The sequence below is a fragment of the Pollachius pollachius genome (genome assembly GCF_949987615.1).
Source record: "Pollachius pollachius genome assembly, chromosome: 19".
Lineage (NCBI taxonomy): Eukaryota > Metazoa > Chordata > Actinopteri > Gadiformes > Gadidae > Pollachius > Pollachius pollachius.
The window spans coordinates 9370066-9386162 of record NC_136952.1 but is presented as its reverse complement, the minus strand read 5'-3'; the positions used below and the strand labels follow the sequence as shown (position 1 = coordinate 9386162).

Sequence of the window (16097 nt, the reverse complement as noted above, 5' to 3'; positions counted from 1 at the left end):
CGATTGGGAGAGTTAGGCTTGCAAAAATAACGAATTGCAAAGCTGTATTTGTTTGATTCACATCTGGTAGCGGGCAGATGTTTACCCATAAACAACCAAGTGAACGTACAAAGAGAAACCGTTTCCCTGTTTCTCTTTTCAAACAAGCTTTCCCTTCTCCCATTGGAACCAGTTTGGTCCCTTGGTAACAGAATAGATTTGAATAGATTCTGTGATGGATGATATACATTAATACAATCCTTACCGTCATTGTATCATGCAGAGATGTGTCATGCAGAGGTTTATCATACATACTGGCAACCAGCCAAAATATTCAAATTCAAGCATACAAGGTGCCGTTTTTATGGGACCACGCTAATGTCCCTTCCTGTGCTGCTACTTTCTCTGGAGATATATGACTTTGATGGATGGGCATGTGCATGCGCCCGAGCCTTATCTACCGTCTTTGTGTGAAGATGGTAGTGATATAAATTGTATGGAGTACAGTTCAGTATAGCCCATAGAGTTATCTTTAAGCAGCAGCCAAAACGCATGCCCTCTTGAAGATGGAGCTAGTATTGAGCGCTGAATATGACGGAGATGTAGATTTCCAGATGACTCTGATAACGGTTTACATCTTGTGTTATTATGGGTTAGTGGGAAGATGATTATTAAAAAGTGTGTTTATTTAAAAATGGATATTTGAGGAGAAGTAAAAGCAGAGAGCCAGTTTGTCCTTTGGGCATGCTCTGTGGTGGAGGTTATATTGAATTGAGCCCATGGCACCTTTTTAAAAAGGAGAACTAAACAGCAATGGTTTCCCACAATTTTTTTAAATCCCACGACACAAGCACGAAAAACTCAATAAATTGTACCCTTAAATCTGCCTGGTCCCTTCTGACCTGCACATTGTATTATACACTTTCACTATAGCTCTATAGTGAAGGATACGCACTATATTCCTCATATATATACTCACGCAATATATACTAGGACTAAGCTCCTTTGCTTTTGATTTAAAATTGCTGTTAATTGTTGCTAAGTCTAGTAATGGTCAGAAACCATTGGATTTAAGTTCTACCCTAAAGTAAAACTCTTTCTTCTCCACAACGATACCAGAATTCAGTCATACAGTCATGTTATCATTCACCCTGGTGTGAGATAACAAGTATGTGTAATGGGAAAGCACTTGGAATCCCTTCCGCTGCTTATCGGCTGAATTCAGTGATGAAAGCCTGTGGTAATCACATGAGATCCCCACTTCAGGGTGCTCTTCCACATACGCCAACACACGCCTGCTTCCTGTGATGGTTTATATAGACAGAGAACTGATGGTAGTTGCTTTTTCGCCCGGCACCTGTCCTCCTCTTGGAATGATTGACATGACCTTGCCAAGACTTCATTCCCGACGTAAGGGGTTGAGAAGCATGCCAGGAAATGAAAGGTTTTGTCCATTTATCAAAGATGAACCCCCGCTTGCTCTGAGTCCTTGAGTCGAGGAGTTGCTATTGAACGGTGTGCGTCTGGTGTGTCCTGGGTCGCCAAGGTATCCGATGGATCAGAAGAGGCTGTCAGTCTCGCTGAGAGATTATGGGTGAGGAAGGGGCAGTCTGGGAGGTCAGTTCTGTATCCGGTGTACCCCCCCTCTACTACCCCTGTCAAGAACAACTAATTTATGGCGACCCAGTGGTCAAAGAACCTCGTAGCTTGATTCACACTTAAAAATCCACTTTTTTAGATTCACATCCACACTTAAAATCGCTGTTGCAGTTTTTCATTAATCAAGCCTCCCTTAAGCATTTGACAAAGTGAGGAAGATTTAACGAGGGGAGCAAAAATTAATTTGGTCAATAAATCTATCCATCCATCCACCTATCCATCTAGGACTATTAATCAATCCATCCATTAATCATTTAATCAATTTATTTTTGGATTGATTGATTGATGGTTTGGTTGATCAACCGATTGATACAGATCGCTATCTGTACACTATCTATGACTTACCATCATACTGAATGCATTAGCTTTCGTACTTGAATATAATGGGCCCTATTTTAACGTCTGAAACGCAAGTGAGAAGCGCCAAGCGCAAGTAGCTTTGTGGGCGGTTCTATGGCGATGTCGCTAGTTTACCGGCGCAAAAAATGACTCTTGCGCCCGGCGCAATCTAAAAAGGGTTGGTCTGAAGTAGCCTATTTACCCGGAGGTGTGGTTTGGGCGTAGCGTGCAATAAACCAATGAGGGTGCCAGCTCCCATCCCCTTTAAGAGCCATGAGCGCATTTGAATCTGACGAGTTGACATTTTGACAGCGCGTCTGCAGTCTCCGATGAGACAGATGCACATGAATTTCAAACTTCAAATGGCTCAGTTTATGGCCAAATAATACGGCATAATTCACACATGGAATAAGGTTTTCTTCCACAACTTCAGAAATACTGAGTCCTCAAATAAATTTCGGCAAAGAAAACTTATATGATATAACATATGATTTAATGATATGCGCAATACATTATAAACATCGTTTCTTATCAGTATGCATTATCGTTATCGACTTGTGTTCCTAATATGCATGTGTCCCCCCTTAATATACTGTGGCGACCAGAGGTGTAGGCGCTCGTTCAGTTGCTCAAGGGATTCTGGGGGTTCATTTATCCTGGGGGTTTGGACCCTTTCGGGGACAGTGTGGTTGTTGGGTTGAGTGGGGTTAATGGGTTGGGGTAGTTAATTAGTTGTGTGTTGTTGAGTGTTGACATGTTGTGTGCATCGTTGCCGCCACCGTCACCGAGAGTGACGTGTTCGTTTAATGGGTGCGCTGTTTTCCATGTTCGTGGTTGGTCGTTAATAAAGGCGGGCCGTAGTCTTGCGGTGAATGGGGCATGGAACTGCATAATTGGTTCAACCTGGGCTACTGTCTCGCCCTTCCCGTGCTGCTCACCACAAGACATTGCAATGGACTGTATTATGCGTTACGTGTTTAGTTTGCGTGCGTTTAAACAGATGGACGCGCACACACGCGCGCCCGCATTCATTAATTATTTTACACATAGCCTACACACACACACGCGCGCCCTCATTCATTCTTTTTAACACTCACTCGCGGTAAAACAATCAATCAATCATCAATCCTAAAAGTTATGGGCATTTGCACGATGTTTGTGTCAATAAAATGTGTTTGCTGTACGGTGTTTGCAGATGCATTGATTAAAAAGTACAACTTATTACCGCTGTATCAGCTGTTCTTTCCCAAATAATTTACCAAGAATGTGTGGCTAGGTAGATGAGAGAAGCAAAGTGTATGCGCGAGGAGCACAAGCAACATTATGCATGCGCCCCTAAAATAGCATCTGAACAACGCGCCACTGACTTTAAACCAGGTATTTCCTGGTTTGTGGCGCAAGTGGTTTCCGAAACTGCAAAATAGCACCAGGGAACGTTTGCGCCAGAACACGCCTCCTCCTTTCGCCGAACCGCCCCTTGGGGCGCAAGATCATTCCCTAATTTACCGACGCGTGGCGCAGGAGGGAAAAGAACGCTCTGCGCCAGTTGCAAACTAGCAACGACACATGCGCCAGTGATTAAGCCAATTGCGCCGGATGGAAGATAGGGCCCAATTTGTTGTTTGTGTTGTTGAACTTCTTGTTGTGCTCTCTTGTTCCATGTGTGCTCGTGAATCTGTAGAGCGACCTTGAGTGTGAGAAAGGCGCTATATTAAATAAACGTATTATTATTATAATATCCAAAAATACTGGCAGCCAACAAAGCTATATTAAAAGGCAGAGGTGAGGCGATTAAGATGCTCGAAAGAAAACTCCAAGGAAAGCTCCACCACATAAAGCCCCCCCCCCCAGAGATAACGGCACCGGCACGGAGGATCGTGACTGCACTGCGAAGAAGCCTTGAGCAGAAGACACATCCTCCTCTCTCTGACCGGGAAGTTGTAATAGGCCTTACGGTCGCGCCGTTGCCTAGCCCTCCTCTGCTGGATGCCTCTGCTCCCGATTGCCCTTGCCAATCTCCCAGAGTTCTGTTCTGCACATTCAGGAGGAAAACCAAAAGCTAATAAAGTCTGCATCTGCCACATCAACGCTTTTGACAGCGGTGTCAAGAGCTGCTTCGGCCAGCGAAGCCACACAATAGTAATGGGAGCTGGAACAGTATCGACAGAATACCATACTGGTAACCTTAAACCCGAATCACTTGGAGCATAGCCCGTTGTTTTTTGGTGTTATGTTTTTATATGAGGATTGGATAGCCTACCAATGAGTCAGCCAGAAGGACGGCCAAAACACATTCAGGCCAAGATTAGATCAAAAACTTTTGTAATTGACAGTTTTAACATGAAGTGCTAGCCCTAACACATGTTCAATTAGGTAATTTTCATTTTCTTAAAAGAATATATCAACACAGTGTGTTAGTTTGTTTCTCCTCTCCGCTATGCATGCTTAGCTTACCACTATTACCAGCTATACGCCCTTTTTGTCTCTCTCTCTCCGTCTCTCTCAGTATCCCTCCCTTTCTTTCTCTTTCTCCCCTTGTCTCTCCCTCCCTCACTTTCCCTCTCCATCTCTATCACCCTCTGTCTCTCCCTGATTATCTTTCCCTCTGTCTCTACCTCACTCACTCTCCCTCTTTATATCCTTCACTATCTCTTTCTTTTTCTCTCTCTCTCTCTCTCTCTCTCTCTCTCTCTCTCTCTCTCTTCCTCCCTCGGTCTCTCTCTCTACCTCACTATCCCCCTCTCTCTCTCTCTCTCTCTCTCTCTCTCTCTCTCTCTCTCTCTCTCTCTCTCTCTCTCTCTCTCTCTCTCTCTCTCTCTATCTCTCCCTCCCTCTGTCTCACCCTCACTAGCTCTCATTCGCATTCAAGTGACAGCCCGAGCAGTGGACAGCACGTCGAGGTGGAACCTATTCGAGCAGCGTGAACGCGTCGTATCGGGGAGCCTTGAACACAGGACTCAAACCACACACAAACACAGGACTCACCACACACAGTACCGTGTGCTCGACCGCCGACAGACGCGATGGCTGTCCTGAGGAAGACGTTCTCTTGCGCGCTGGTGCCGATGCTTTTACTGGCAGGTCTGTCGACGCAGGTAGACATTAAAAGTGGCAAAGAAGAAGGAGAGAAAGCGGGAAATTTCATGGAAGACGAGCAATGGCTGTCAACCATCTCTCAGTACAGCCGTAAGATCAAACACTGGAACCGCTTCAGAGACGTGAGTGACTTAGAATCAGATTTATTGTACAAAGCGATGGCGGCGTATATATTATTATTATTAGTAGTATAGGCCACATATTCAATGTTTATCATGCCAAATTAATTAAGCACACGTTGGTAGGCTGCTGTTAATGAGCGCCACATATTGTTTATAAAGCGATGACAATGTTTGGCCATTTTCGCACATTCATTCAACTGTCTGGAATCCACGTTCACTCACAGAAACATTTCACACTGAAATCAGCAAAATGATAAGTCAGGGATACGCAACGTTATTGTTTTCTATCATAAGATAAGTATAATGTGTGTGTGTGTGTGTGTGTGTTTGCGTGCGTGTGTGTGTGTGCGTGAGTGTGTGTGTGGGGGGAGGGACGACGACAGTGTTAGTGCGTGCGCGTGAGACTTCGTGCGCATGTATTAATTATGAAAGGTTACTAATAACTAAAATGCTCTTACAAGACGTTGCTGACTGTGCATGACGTCGCTTTTTCAACCGCTATATTTAATTTATGTAAAATAAAATAAAACATACGAGTGTAACAGGATCCGATCTGAATCAATTAAGTCATCCTCACAGTGATGAGACAGCCGCTCAGAACACAGACGGAATGTTGTTGTTGAACTCAACGGGATCTTTGGAAATGTCAACGATTGGTTGATATTTGTTTGTATCCAAAAATCCCAACAGCCTATTCAAGCTCCGTGACGCTCACTTTTACACCCAGGAAGACAGAGACACTCACTCACCAATACCGATTCACATAACTAGGGTTGTCTTTATGGAAACCGAGCCCCCTTCCTCCCATCCCAGGTGTTGACTCTCTCTCATCGTATCAACAAAGTGCGTGCCCGTGAGACTTTGTGCGCATGTATTAATTATGAAAGTTTACTAATAAATAAAATGCTCTTACAAGACGTTTGTGACTGCATGATGTCGCCCATCACCGCACTGTTTTCTCGTTGGAAAGTTAGTCAGTTAATTAGTTGGATGGTTAACTTGGTTGGAGGAGCATGCAAAGCACAGATTTGCTGGGTGTGGCTGTTGCTCTCTCGGCAGGTAGAACAACAAACCACATGAGGCAGAACGCAGTGTTTATCGCTCGCTGGCTGTGGAGGAGGGGGTCGGGCTCGAAGAGGAGGGGCTGGTGGTGGTGGAGGAGGATGTGGTGGTGGATGATGAGGAGGTGGTGGTGGTGGATGAGGTGTTGGAGGTGGTGGTGGTGGATGAGGTGGTGGATGAGGTAATAAAGGTGGTGGTGGTGGTGGTGGTGGGGAAGGTATTGGAGGTGGTGGTGGTGGATGAGGTGATGGCGGAGGTGGTGGTGGATGAGGTATTGGAGGTGGTGGTGGTGGATGAGGTGATGGAGGTGGTGGATGAGGTATTGGAGGTGGTGGTGGTGGTGGTGGTGGTGGTGGATAAGGTATTGGAGGTGGTGGATGAGGTATTGAAGGTGGTGGTGGTGGTGGTGGATAAGGTATTGGAGGTGGTGGTGGATGAGGTGATGGAGGTGGTGGATGAGGTATTGAAGGTGGTGGTGGTGGTGGTGGTGGTGGTGGTGGATAAGGTATTGGAGGTGGTGGTGGATGAGGTGATGGAGGTGGTGGTGGTGGATGAGGTGATGGAGGTGGTGGATGAGGTATTGAAGGTGGTGGTGGTGGTGGTGGTGGTGGATAAGGTATTGGAGGTGGTGGTGGTGGTGGTGGTGGTGGTGGTGGTGGTGGTGGATGAGGTATCGGAGGTGGTGGATGCCATGATGGAGGAGGTGGTGGTGGAGGAGGTGATGATGAGACAGAGAAGGAGGAGGCTATGGAGGTGGTGGGGGTGGATGAGGAGGTGGATGAGGAGGTGATGGAGGTGGTAGATGAGGTAGCGGTGCTGGTGGAGTCGGGGGTAGTGGTGTGTAGCTGGGGGTGGGGGGGGCGTTAGTTGGTTAGCAACTGGCTGCTATCCCAGCCTCCCTGTTGACAACCGACGGCAGACATTTGATCTCCATGCCAAGATATTTACCAGCTCCAGATATGGGTAATTAACATTGTTGGTGTGTGTGTAGCTGTTTATGGGGGAAGAGACTGGGAGGAGATCAGGGGGGATGGTGATGGTGATGAGAATGATGATGATGATGATGATGATGTACTGATCTCATTCACTGTGGATACACACACGCACGCACGCACGCACGCACGCACGCACGCACGCACGCACGCACGCATGTACGCACGCACGCACGCACGCACGCACACACACACACAAGCACTCAGACACCCCAAGAGCCAATGAAGTCGTCGGTGTACTGTGTACTGGACGACCACTCTATACTCTGATAACGGGAATAACTGATAGATAAACATGAGGTAATCTGGTCCATTTGTAACCAGATGGTGTCCCAAGGAAATCCAGGCCAGTGGCTTACCAGTGAAAACACACATCTTTGATTCAATTCCCCAAGAGGTGTGCCCGCTTGTTCTCTGTTCTCGGGGTGGTGAATTGAAGTAGATGCGTGAGATGTACACTCCAGGTGTGAACAAGGGGTGGGGGAGGGAGCACGTATAGCCTACCAGCTAATGTGTGTCCCTGCTTATCCACAAAGCACATGGAAAACACGAAAAAGAGACTCAGAGATAGGGACGGACCGGAGTTTGCGTTCTGTAATATGACGTGACGCCTATAGGGAGTAGCAACAGCAGTGTTTAACCAGCTGGCCGGGAGACACTCGCGTAACACCCGTGATACGAAGCCAGTGCGTGTCAGGGCAAAATATTTTGCAGTCGGCTGGCGAACAGCAGATACTAAGGATTGTGCAGTGACTGTAACGTCCACGGTGAACCATTGGAACCGAAGAAACGACCTTGGTGAAAAGTGTGTGGGTGTGAGATAGATGGGAAGATGGGTGACCGGTCTCTTTCCCCTTAAGCAATATTTGATTTATTTAAGTATTGTAAATGAATTGACTTTAAAAATTTCACCTGGGTCCATGACCTTGTGGTCCTCCGGTAGAAAGTGAAGACACCATGAACAACCACGACTGTTACCGACCGTCACACTGTGCACATAATGAGACAATGTCGTGAGAGGAGGCTGAGAAAACCTTAGGGCTGCTCAGAAGGTGAGACATCACAGTGTGTTCCTCACCAAGGTTACAGGTTCTCCTAGAGAAACCAATCACTGCGCACCGCTGTCATTTACCAGAGCAGTGGCGTCGTTGACTCGTTTCACACGGAACGTGTCGACGCATCAGCTGTGAAACGAATCCATCTATGTGTGTACCACGCCCACAATGCAGCGGCATCATCCGGCCCAGCCAACCATGTACTTGGAAACGCTTCCTGGAAACGATGCAAACAGGGAACAGTGGTTCCAACTGCTGGGGATAATAAGGTTGATAATGACCGTACATTGCATTCATAAAGCGCTTTTGCAGATACACAAAGTTGTGCCTGTGTGTGTGTGCGTGCGTGCGTGCGTGCGTGCGTGCGTGCGGTGACCCCTTATCCACCAAGAGTGTGTGATAACAGAGGAAGAGAGAGAGGAGGAGGGAGAGAGCGAGAGAGGGAGCGACGGAGAGAGGGGGGAAAATAGAGAGAGGGAGGAAGAGAGGGAAGGGGAGAGAGAAAGAGATGTTCATTCATTGCCAACTTTTTCTTCCTGCTTTTCCCTCCACTTCCCTGTGAACAGGGTAGAAGGGGCTCATTAATGAGCAGAGACGCGTCTCCCCACACCAACTAGCTCGCTACCCTGGGCTGCACCTGCTGCCTGTGGCCACACTACATGTTTAATGAGAGAACCTTTCGCCGCATCCTTCCCAGGCAAATAGCGCCTCTGTTCCGTCGTCCGTTGTTTTCTGATTACGGGTGAAAATGTTTGATTTGCAATTCGCAGGATGAGATCCATTTTACAGTGAGTGCTTGTGGATAGACGGGGATGAAATATTGATGAACTGTCTCGATGTTGAGATCAACATTTCAAATGTCCTCAGCATCAAAAACAGTGGTGGAAGTCCACAGCGTCTGTGGCTGTTCAAACACAGACAGGCCCAGCGTGTGTCATGGAGTGAGATGTAAGTCCAAGAGAGGCTCATGGTTCTGACTGTAACATACCCCAAGCGGCTTGACAAATACTGTGAATACTCTTCTCTTGGGAAAGTGCCCTGGTCACTGTGTCCTTGATAACCCAGGTGACCTCTTTAGTAATCGTATCACTTTAAGGCAAAAAGGTCCCCTCACCTGTGAGTTAGACGGGAGAGTGGTGGTGGTGGTGGTGCTGCTTCTGTAACACAGTGAGTGACACTGAGCTCTCGAATGCAGCTCAGAGCCAAGCTGCCAGCTGTGAGACATTCTGCTTCCGCCGCTGCGTCCGTTTATTAGCCCCCGCTCAGGATTTACAGCTTACACGCTTTTCTCATTCCTTTTTTTTTAAATATAATACTAAATGAAAAGTGGGTTATAAATAAATTGGCTTATATTAATGCGTTGCAAAATATTGGAAGGATAAGCATTTTAAATAGAGAGGCTTATACAAAAGCGACTCAGTAACTGTGATAGCCAAAGACAAAAAAAAAGAAAGAAGGAAAAGATATATAGATACAGATATTAAATGGTGACAGTAGAAAAAAAAAAAAAGAGTGGTTCTTTACTTTCTGTATCTGCACATCAGCCCATTAAAGCAGCCATCTGTGGGATTCTGCACATCGTGCACTAATGAGACGGCAACGGCAGTGCAAGTAGAGCTGGTGGTAGGGGCTTGCCCCTTCCTTCTCCTCCTCCTTCCTCCTCCTTCCTCTTCCTCATCCTTCCTCCTTCCCCAATGTTCTCCGATGCCTTTTTTTGTTCATTCGCCGCCTTGTTCGGTGATGCCCGGATCACTCTCCCCGGAGCTGGGTGTGGAGTGAGGTGCGCTCTGCATGCTCCATGTTGGTGCGTATGTACGTGTGACTTGATCTCCTTCTCACACCATACATAGGAGGATTGAAAAGGAGGTTAAAGGAGATGAAGGAAGAAAGAGGCGAAGGCTGGGAGGTGGCTGGCGTCCCAGGTGGGAGGGAGTGTCAGTGACTCCAAATTGAGAGGTCTGCTCCTTCAACGGCAGCGGGGATAAAAACCAAAGCCCCCGCCATGTCCGAGGGCAATTTATGTTTTTATGCCGAAATCCGCTGGGCCGGATTCAATGGTGCGCTGCGAGCGGCCTATTAGACCTGCATGGAGATAAATGCAAGGATTTTCCTTTTCGTTTTGGTCCAGTATTCCAACCCGAGTTTATATTTCCACCCTTGAGCCACAGATGCCCTGTTGTTTTTTTCGTGGTGGCTGAACGCACCACAGTTCGCATGCTGTACGAACTGTATACCTCACCGCGTCATAAAGAGAGTGTGTTTTTTTTCTCAGATGCGGAATAATTGGCTAACTGCAATGGATCGGTGACCACAAAATGCCAACCTCTTCTACGTTTTCTTACTCTGTAGTTTATCTCCCTCACTGTGAGTTGTCGAAATGTTGAGCTGAATAATTAGCTACGCCAAGGTTTATTCCTCTCAGGCTCCACTACTGTTCATGCATTATGTATAGCAACATCTGCCAGAGTGTTGTCTCCATACCACTGAGTCTTATGCACAGGACTTCCATTCAGGCCTCTTGAGGTTAATCTTGCCATTGTTTGGCCCGGTTTGCACTCGGTTTGGTTATGGTTCTTCTGTCTCCATCGTGAGCGAGGGGATGCTTCGGTGTGGCGCCCAGGACCCGCCTTGGCTCGATAATGTCCACCCTTCTAATGAACCAAACTGACCTGGATCATCAGAGTTCGTTAATGACTTTTTAACGGCGATTGATCCACCTCAGCTAGGAAGGGGAGGGGCTTGACACTAATTGATTACCTTTTTTCAACCTACCTTCTCTCTGGAGGAGAATGCATTATTTTAATGTTGAGTGCAAAGAAATGCTTGGGATATAATATCAGATAAGAAAGTATACTAGTAAAGATACTACATAACAACAACAATAATGTCCCCTGTCTGCATTTTCTGAAATTGCCTTTTTTTCTTTCCAAGCACCAAAAACAGTGCTCAAATCTCATTTCATCCATCGCTGGTCAAACAATGGAGAATAGGATAGCATTGGCAGATCTCAACTTTCTATTCCATCGCAGAGAGACTTAAAGGATCTCTTGCAAACGCAAACATGCCTCTGCAAACACTGGCCGCGGGCCAGATCGTATTAGCGTGGCGGAAACGGCCCCCTTTTCCGTCAATAAAAATACTTTATGACCCATTGTTAGTGGTGAGTTACACAGGTCAGAGCGGGTTGGGATTTCCTCGAAGCTCAAGCTAGCTAGCATGACCTGTTAGCACAACTCGTCTTGATTGAACCCCCAGCATTTATTTTGTTGTTGCCTTGTCGTGTCTTAGCAACAGAAGAGGTAATCAGTGCAATCACATTCACAGCTGACATTGAAACATTCTCTGCTGACGCCACAGATTATCTATTGTTGTGAAAGAACAATGGTGCAAAATTGATTATTTTTGGACTACTAAAGCTAAACCCACTGGGACCTGCTCCTGCCTCAAGCAGGTTGCCCCTTTGCTTTGTGGGTAGCAGACATTCGTAGCCTTCCCTCTGTGCAGCCATGCTAGCATCTTTGGACCCATGTCATCGTAGCCTCCCAGCCTACATGCACCTCCCTCACTTTAACCTGACAGAACAAGGGTGTTAGAGTGTGTGTGTGTGTGTGTGTGTGTGTGTGTGTGTGTGTGTGTGTGTGTGTGTGTGTGTGTGTGTGTGTGTGTGTGTGTGTTTCAAGGACATGCTTGGGTACAGTGTCCTTGATCATGCCTGTATCGCCCACAGGGTGTGTTTAGTGTGTGCGTCATGTGGGGACCTAAGCTGTGGAAGTGTTATCGGGGTAGGTTCTCTGCTTTAGTGTGTGTGTGTGTGTGTGGGGGGGCTGTGTCTGTTTGCATGTGTATGTGCGCACACATGTGTGCTGAAACTATGTGGATTTAGAGGGAGAGGCAAGAGGAAGAGACGGTTAATTTGCAACGAGTCCGGGGCTATAATCCATCCCTGGGCATTGTAGGACTGAAGAAGAGAGCTAATGTGCTTAACTCTTTTTTAATTCTTTTTTTTTTAGCTCGGTTGAAAGCACCCAACGAAGTACCATAATGTGCTTCATGCAGTCCTGAAGGCATATACAAGACGTCTCAATTTGGCTGTGGGAGCAGTCTCCCCTTGTCTCACTAATATTCACGTGCCACTGCAGGAGATAAGCTTCCTCCACGGCCGCAGCGGCACACTTTTCTCCGCCTGCCAGGAGCAGACAGAGGGATTAGCTCTAATCAGTCTGTTAGCATATTTAACTTAGCCATCCCTGGGAGCCCGCTCGACATAATGAACACCGTGTCCAGATTCTTTCTTTTTTTTGTTATCATTATTATTATTTTAATTTGCTTCCTCACTCACACGCACACCGTTAGTTAAATAGTCGTTGTTAAAAAGTAGATTGACGTTAAACCTGTCATGCCAGCGTCAATTATTCAATGACATGCCTTATTAAATGATTTAATTGAGATGTTATGCTAATGGTGCTGTGGCAGAGCTCCTCAGAAATGCTGTTTGAACGCACAGAGTCAGGGAGGGAGGAGGAGGTGAAGGGAGCTGGGGTTTATGTGCTTTTTCAAGGTCACTTGGATAAGTGGACGATGCATGATAACAACCTTACGTTGTTATACAAGCTGGTTTAGCGAGATGCTGCCCAATGGCTATACAACTCTGCCTGGATGTGAGGATTTGTGAGAAGGTCAGATGAAATCACTGCCAACTAGGGTAAGAACTATGAAAAATAAAATTGATGATGATGGTGAAGATGCTGTTTATCATGAAGAGATGCTGATGATCACAGACAATTGTGTTTGCTGAAGAAATTAGATTAAAATAGCTCCAACTGTTATCTAAATCAAATCGTTCCAAGTTAGCTGTAGAAAAAGCCATCACGTGATCAATCTGATATTTTTTATTGCGTTAAAACTTTGATGGCAGAGCATCATACCATCCGAACATTAGAGTGAGAACAATAAAGTTATTGGATTCAGCAAGGTTTGTTCATATAGAGCCTATAGGCACAAAACAAACTTTTGCACCAATACAAGCCCTACTCAATTCTAGTGAATCTACAGAACGATTATTTTATTTTGCTATGGATGACTTCATAGGGTTCACCTGGGTACAAACATTGATGGAACCCTTATCCATCGCCAGTTCTCCCCTATTTAAGACATTAAGAATGCCTCTTTATATATATATCCTCAAAACTGAAACCTAAGTAACCTTTATTAAACATCTCCCATATTTATGCCTCTTGGTATCTGGTCTTTATATCTTAAATATATTCTATCTATTATACTGAATTCATTGCTCTACCTTCATCAGTTATAAGCCCAATATCCCATAGCAATATTAATATATCAGTGTGTATATATCTGATCTGCAGAATCAGCGGGAGTCCATTGCAGAGAGACAACACTGAATAAGTTACAAATCTCCCTGGGGGGGAACTCGCCTGACCCCCCCCCCCCCCCTTATATCTCCCTCTGCCACACACATTCCCATGGTTGTTTGGTTTTATTTCTGCAAATGCGGAAATGTCGGGGGTCACCCAGCAGTGGGGGTCGCACAGAATCCAACCTGCCAATCACTGTCTTGCTCCCAGGCTCGTATAGGTGCGCGCGCACACACAAAAAAGGCTTCTTCCTTCATCGTCGGGCGCGTGGGCCGACCGGGGACTGTTTGATGCCCCCCCCCCCCCCCCCCCCACCTGGACGCCGTACTGCGCCGCCATACTGCGACTCCCTACTGCGACCGCGACGAGCTCTTGCATGTGAAGGCGGCGGGAAGCGTTTTTTGCCTAAGTGACGCAATGTTTCGAAATGAAGACTCATTAGCCGACTTCAACCAGTCTGTGGGAGAGAGGACGATGCTTTCTTATCTCCACCAGAGGAGCTCCGGTCCACGCAGCCGGGGTTTGGGCGCCCCCAGAGCGGGCTCCTAATGCGCCGCCGAAGTCTTTCATGTGTGGTCCCTGCCGGCAGCTTTTGTGTCTGTAATCATTTACAAAGCTCCGCTCCATAGGGGCTTCTGTTTTAACGCCGCTTTCTATACAGAGAGCGCCTATAATTAGCAGAAACCCTACAGCATCCCAAGGGCCGGTAGAATTGGTTCGCCTAAAACCGTATGAGTGCGGATTCCTCATCGTATGGAATATGAGGCCCGCTCCAGGAGCCGGGGACCTCCGTGTGCAGGGACGGTTCTGCTGGAGAGGTTCCCTGTGCCGTGCTGCTGCATTGCAGGCAGATGTCTTACCTTGCAAAACAACATGCATCCCCTTCAGCCTGCAGCTTCGCAGGATCAATTGGATTCAGCTTGCCGTTGCTTGGCTGCATCCTAATCCCCTGACGGTCCCTGGCTCCTCTCTCCTCCCAGTGGGGAGGACACACTCTGATACTAAGGGCATGTGTCGATCCTAAGCCAATCACCATTTGTTTCACGGTTATTGTATGTATGTGCAATGTATACATATTTATGTACACCAAATACACAGCCTATACACACACAGGCTGGTCTGGTATCTGTCTCAACCCTCCTGTGGTACGATCTTTAGACAATGTCTTTTTTTAAGCTATATATATTGCCGTGGTAACGATGGCGCTGTCATGGCTGACTGAGGCAAGGAGAGGCGAGAGCATGATAAGACAGCTGCCTGCTGATCTATGACCGGGTGCCTTGGTCCCCTGATCTATGAGCGGGTGCCTTGGTCCCCTGTTCCCACTCCGTTGCAGAAGAAGCAAGTGGACGGCAAAGTTCTCTTTCTGGCTGCTTGCTGCTCCCCTTAAATGAAACTGTGATACGTCCCACAATCCCTGAGTGGAAGGGTATAAAACCAATCATTCTAATGCATTTATGATTGGTGGAAAACGAACTGCGGCGACTTTCAGTGAGCCGTTTCATTGCAACCTCTTGTTCCCGCTCTCTCTCTCTCTCTCTCTCATCTCTACCTCTCTCGCTCTATCTCGCTTTCCCTCCGTTTATTTTTAACGCTCTCCTTCTTTCTCTCTATCACTATTACTCTCTCTCTCTCACACTGTCTCTCTTCTCTCTCCCTCCCGTCCCCTGAAAGTGTTGTAGCACAACCTTACATTCCCCCTCGGCTGTCCCCACCCCTGCTTTCACTCGCTGAACTGCGACAAGCCGCTCACTTTATCCTCACATCACAGCAAGAGCCGCCAAAAGACCGCAGCTCCCCCTTCATCTCTGGCGTGACTACTGAGAAACACAAGTTTGTAGGTACCGCGCAGATCTGCCTGTCACCCCCTCCCCCTCATGGTATGTCACCAGACAGGGTGGTTCCACTTCCAGGTACCCACATGGAAGATCCTGGTTCATTTCCTCAACATTAATCAAGCTGTGCTCCAGGGAGCAGGAGAAGGAGCCATTAGTGGGAAAATGGATGGATTATTTACGGCGCACCTTGGTGATGTCATAGGACATCAGGGTGACTTCTCGCTGCTGTAAAGGGTGCTCTGGTGATCACAGCCCTGCTTGTAGATGTGTTATTTTTGTGCTTTTTGCGCCCCAGACATGATCTGGATCAACCGTCTCTCTCTCTCTCTCTCTCTCTCTTTGTCTCTCTTTCGCTCCTATGCCGTTACAATGCATCCTGGCACAAATGAGAGAGAGAGAGGGGGAGAGAGCGAGAGAAGGATTGGGAAAGTAAAGCGGCCTCATGTGCAGGGTCCTTAACGACAGCTAGAGGGACTGTATAATGTCCAGATCATCACTTTGATGCCTTTGACTTATATCCTGCTGCTTAAGCGATGTCTTGAATGTGCGCGGCGTTGTCTACAGAATATCAATAAGGGAT

General features: G+C 47.0%; 1 protein-coding gene across 1 annotated transcript in view; it reads left to right on the top strand.

Annotated features, from left to right (window-relative positions):
* Nucleotides 1-5000: 5000 nt before the first annotated feature.
* LOC307090242 (testican-2) overlaps nt 5001-16097 on the top strand; it is a gene marked incomplete at its 5' end in the record, with an annotated part of 30923 nt that continues 19826 nt past the window's right edge. The window contains one exon of the mRNA XM_079756817.1: nt 5001-5195. Coding sequence (XP_079612943.1) covers nt 5001-5195 — 195 coding nt within the window. The remainder of the gene's footprint in view (nt 5196-16097) is intronic.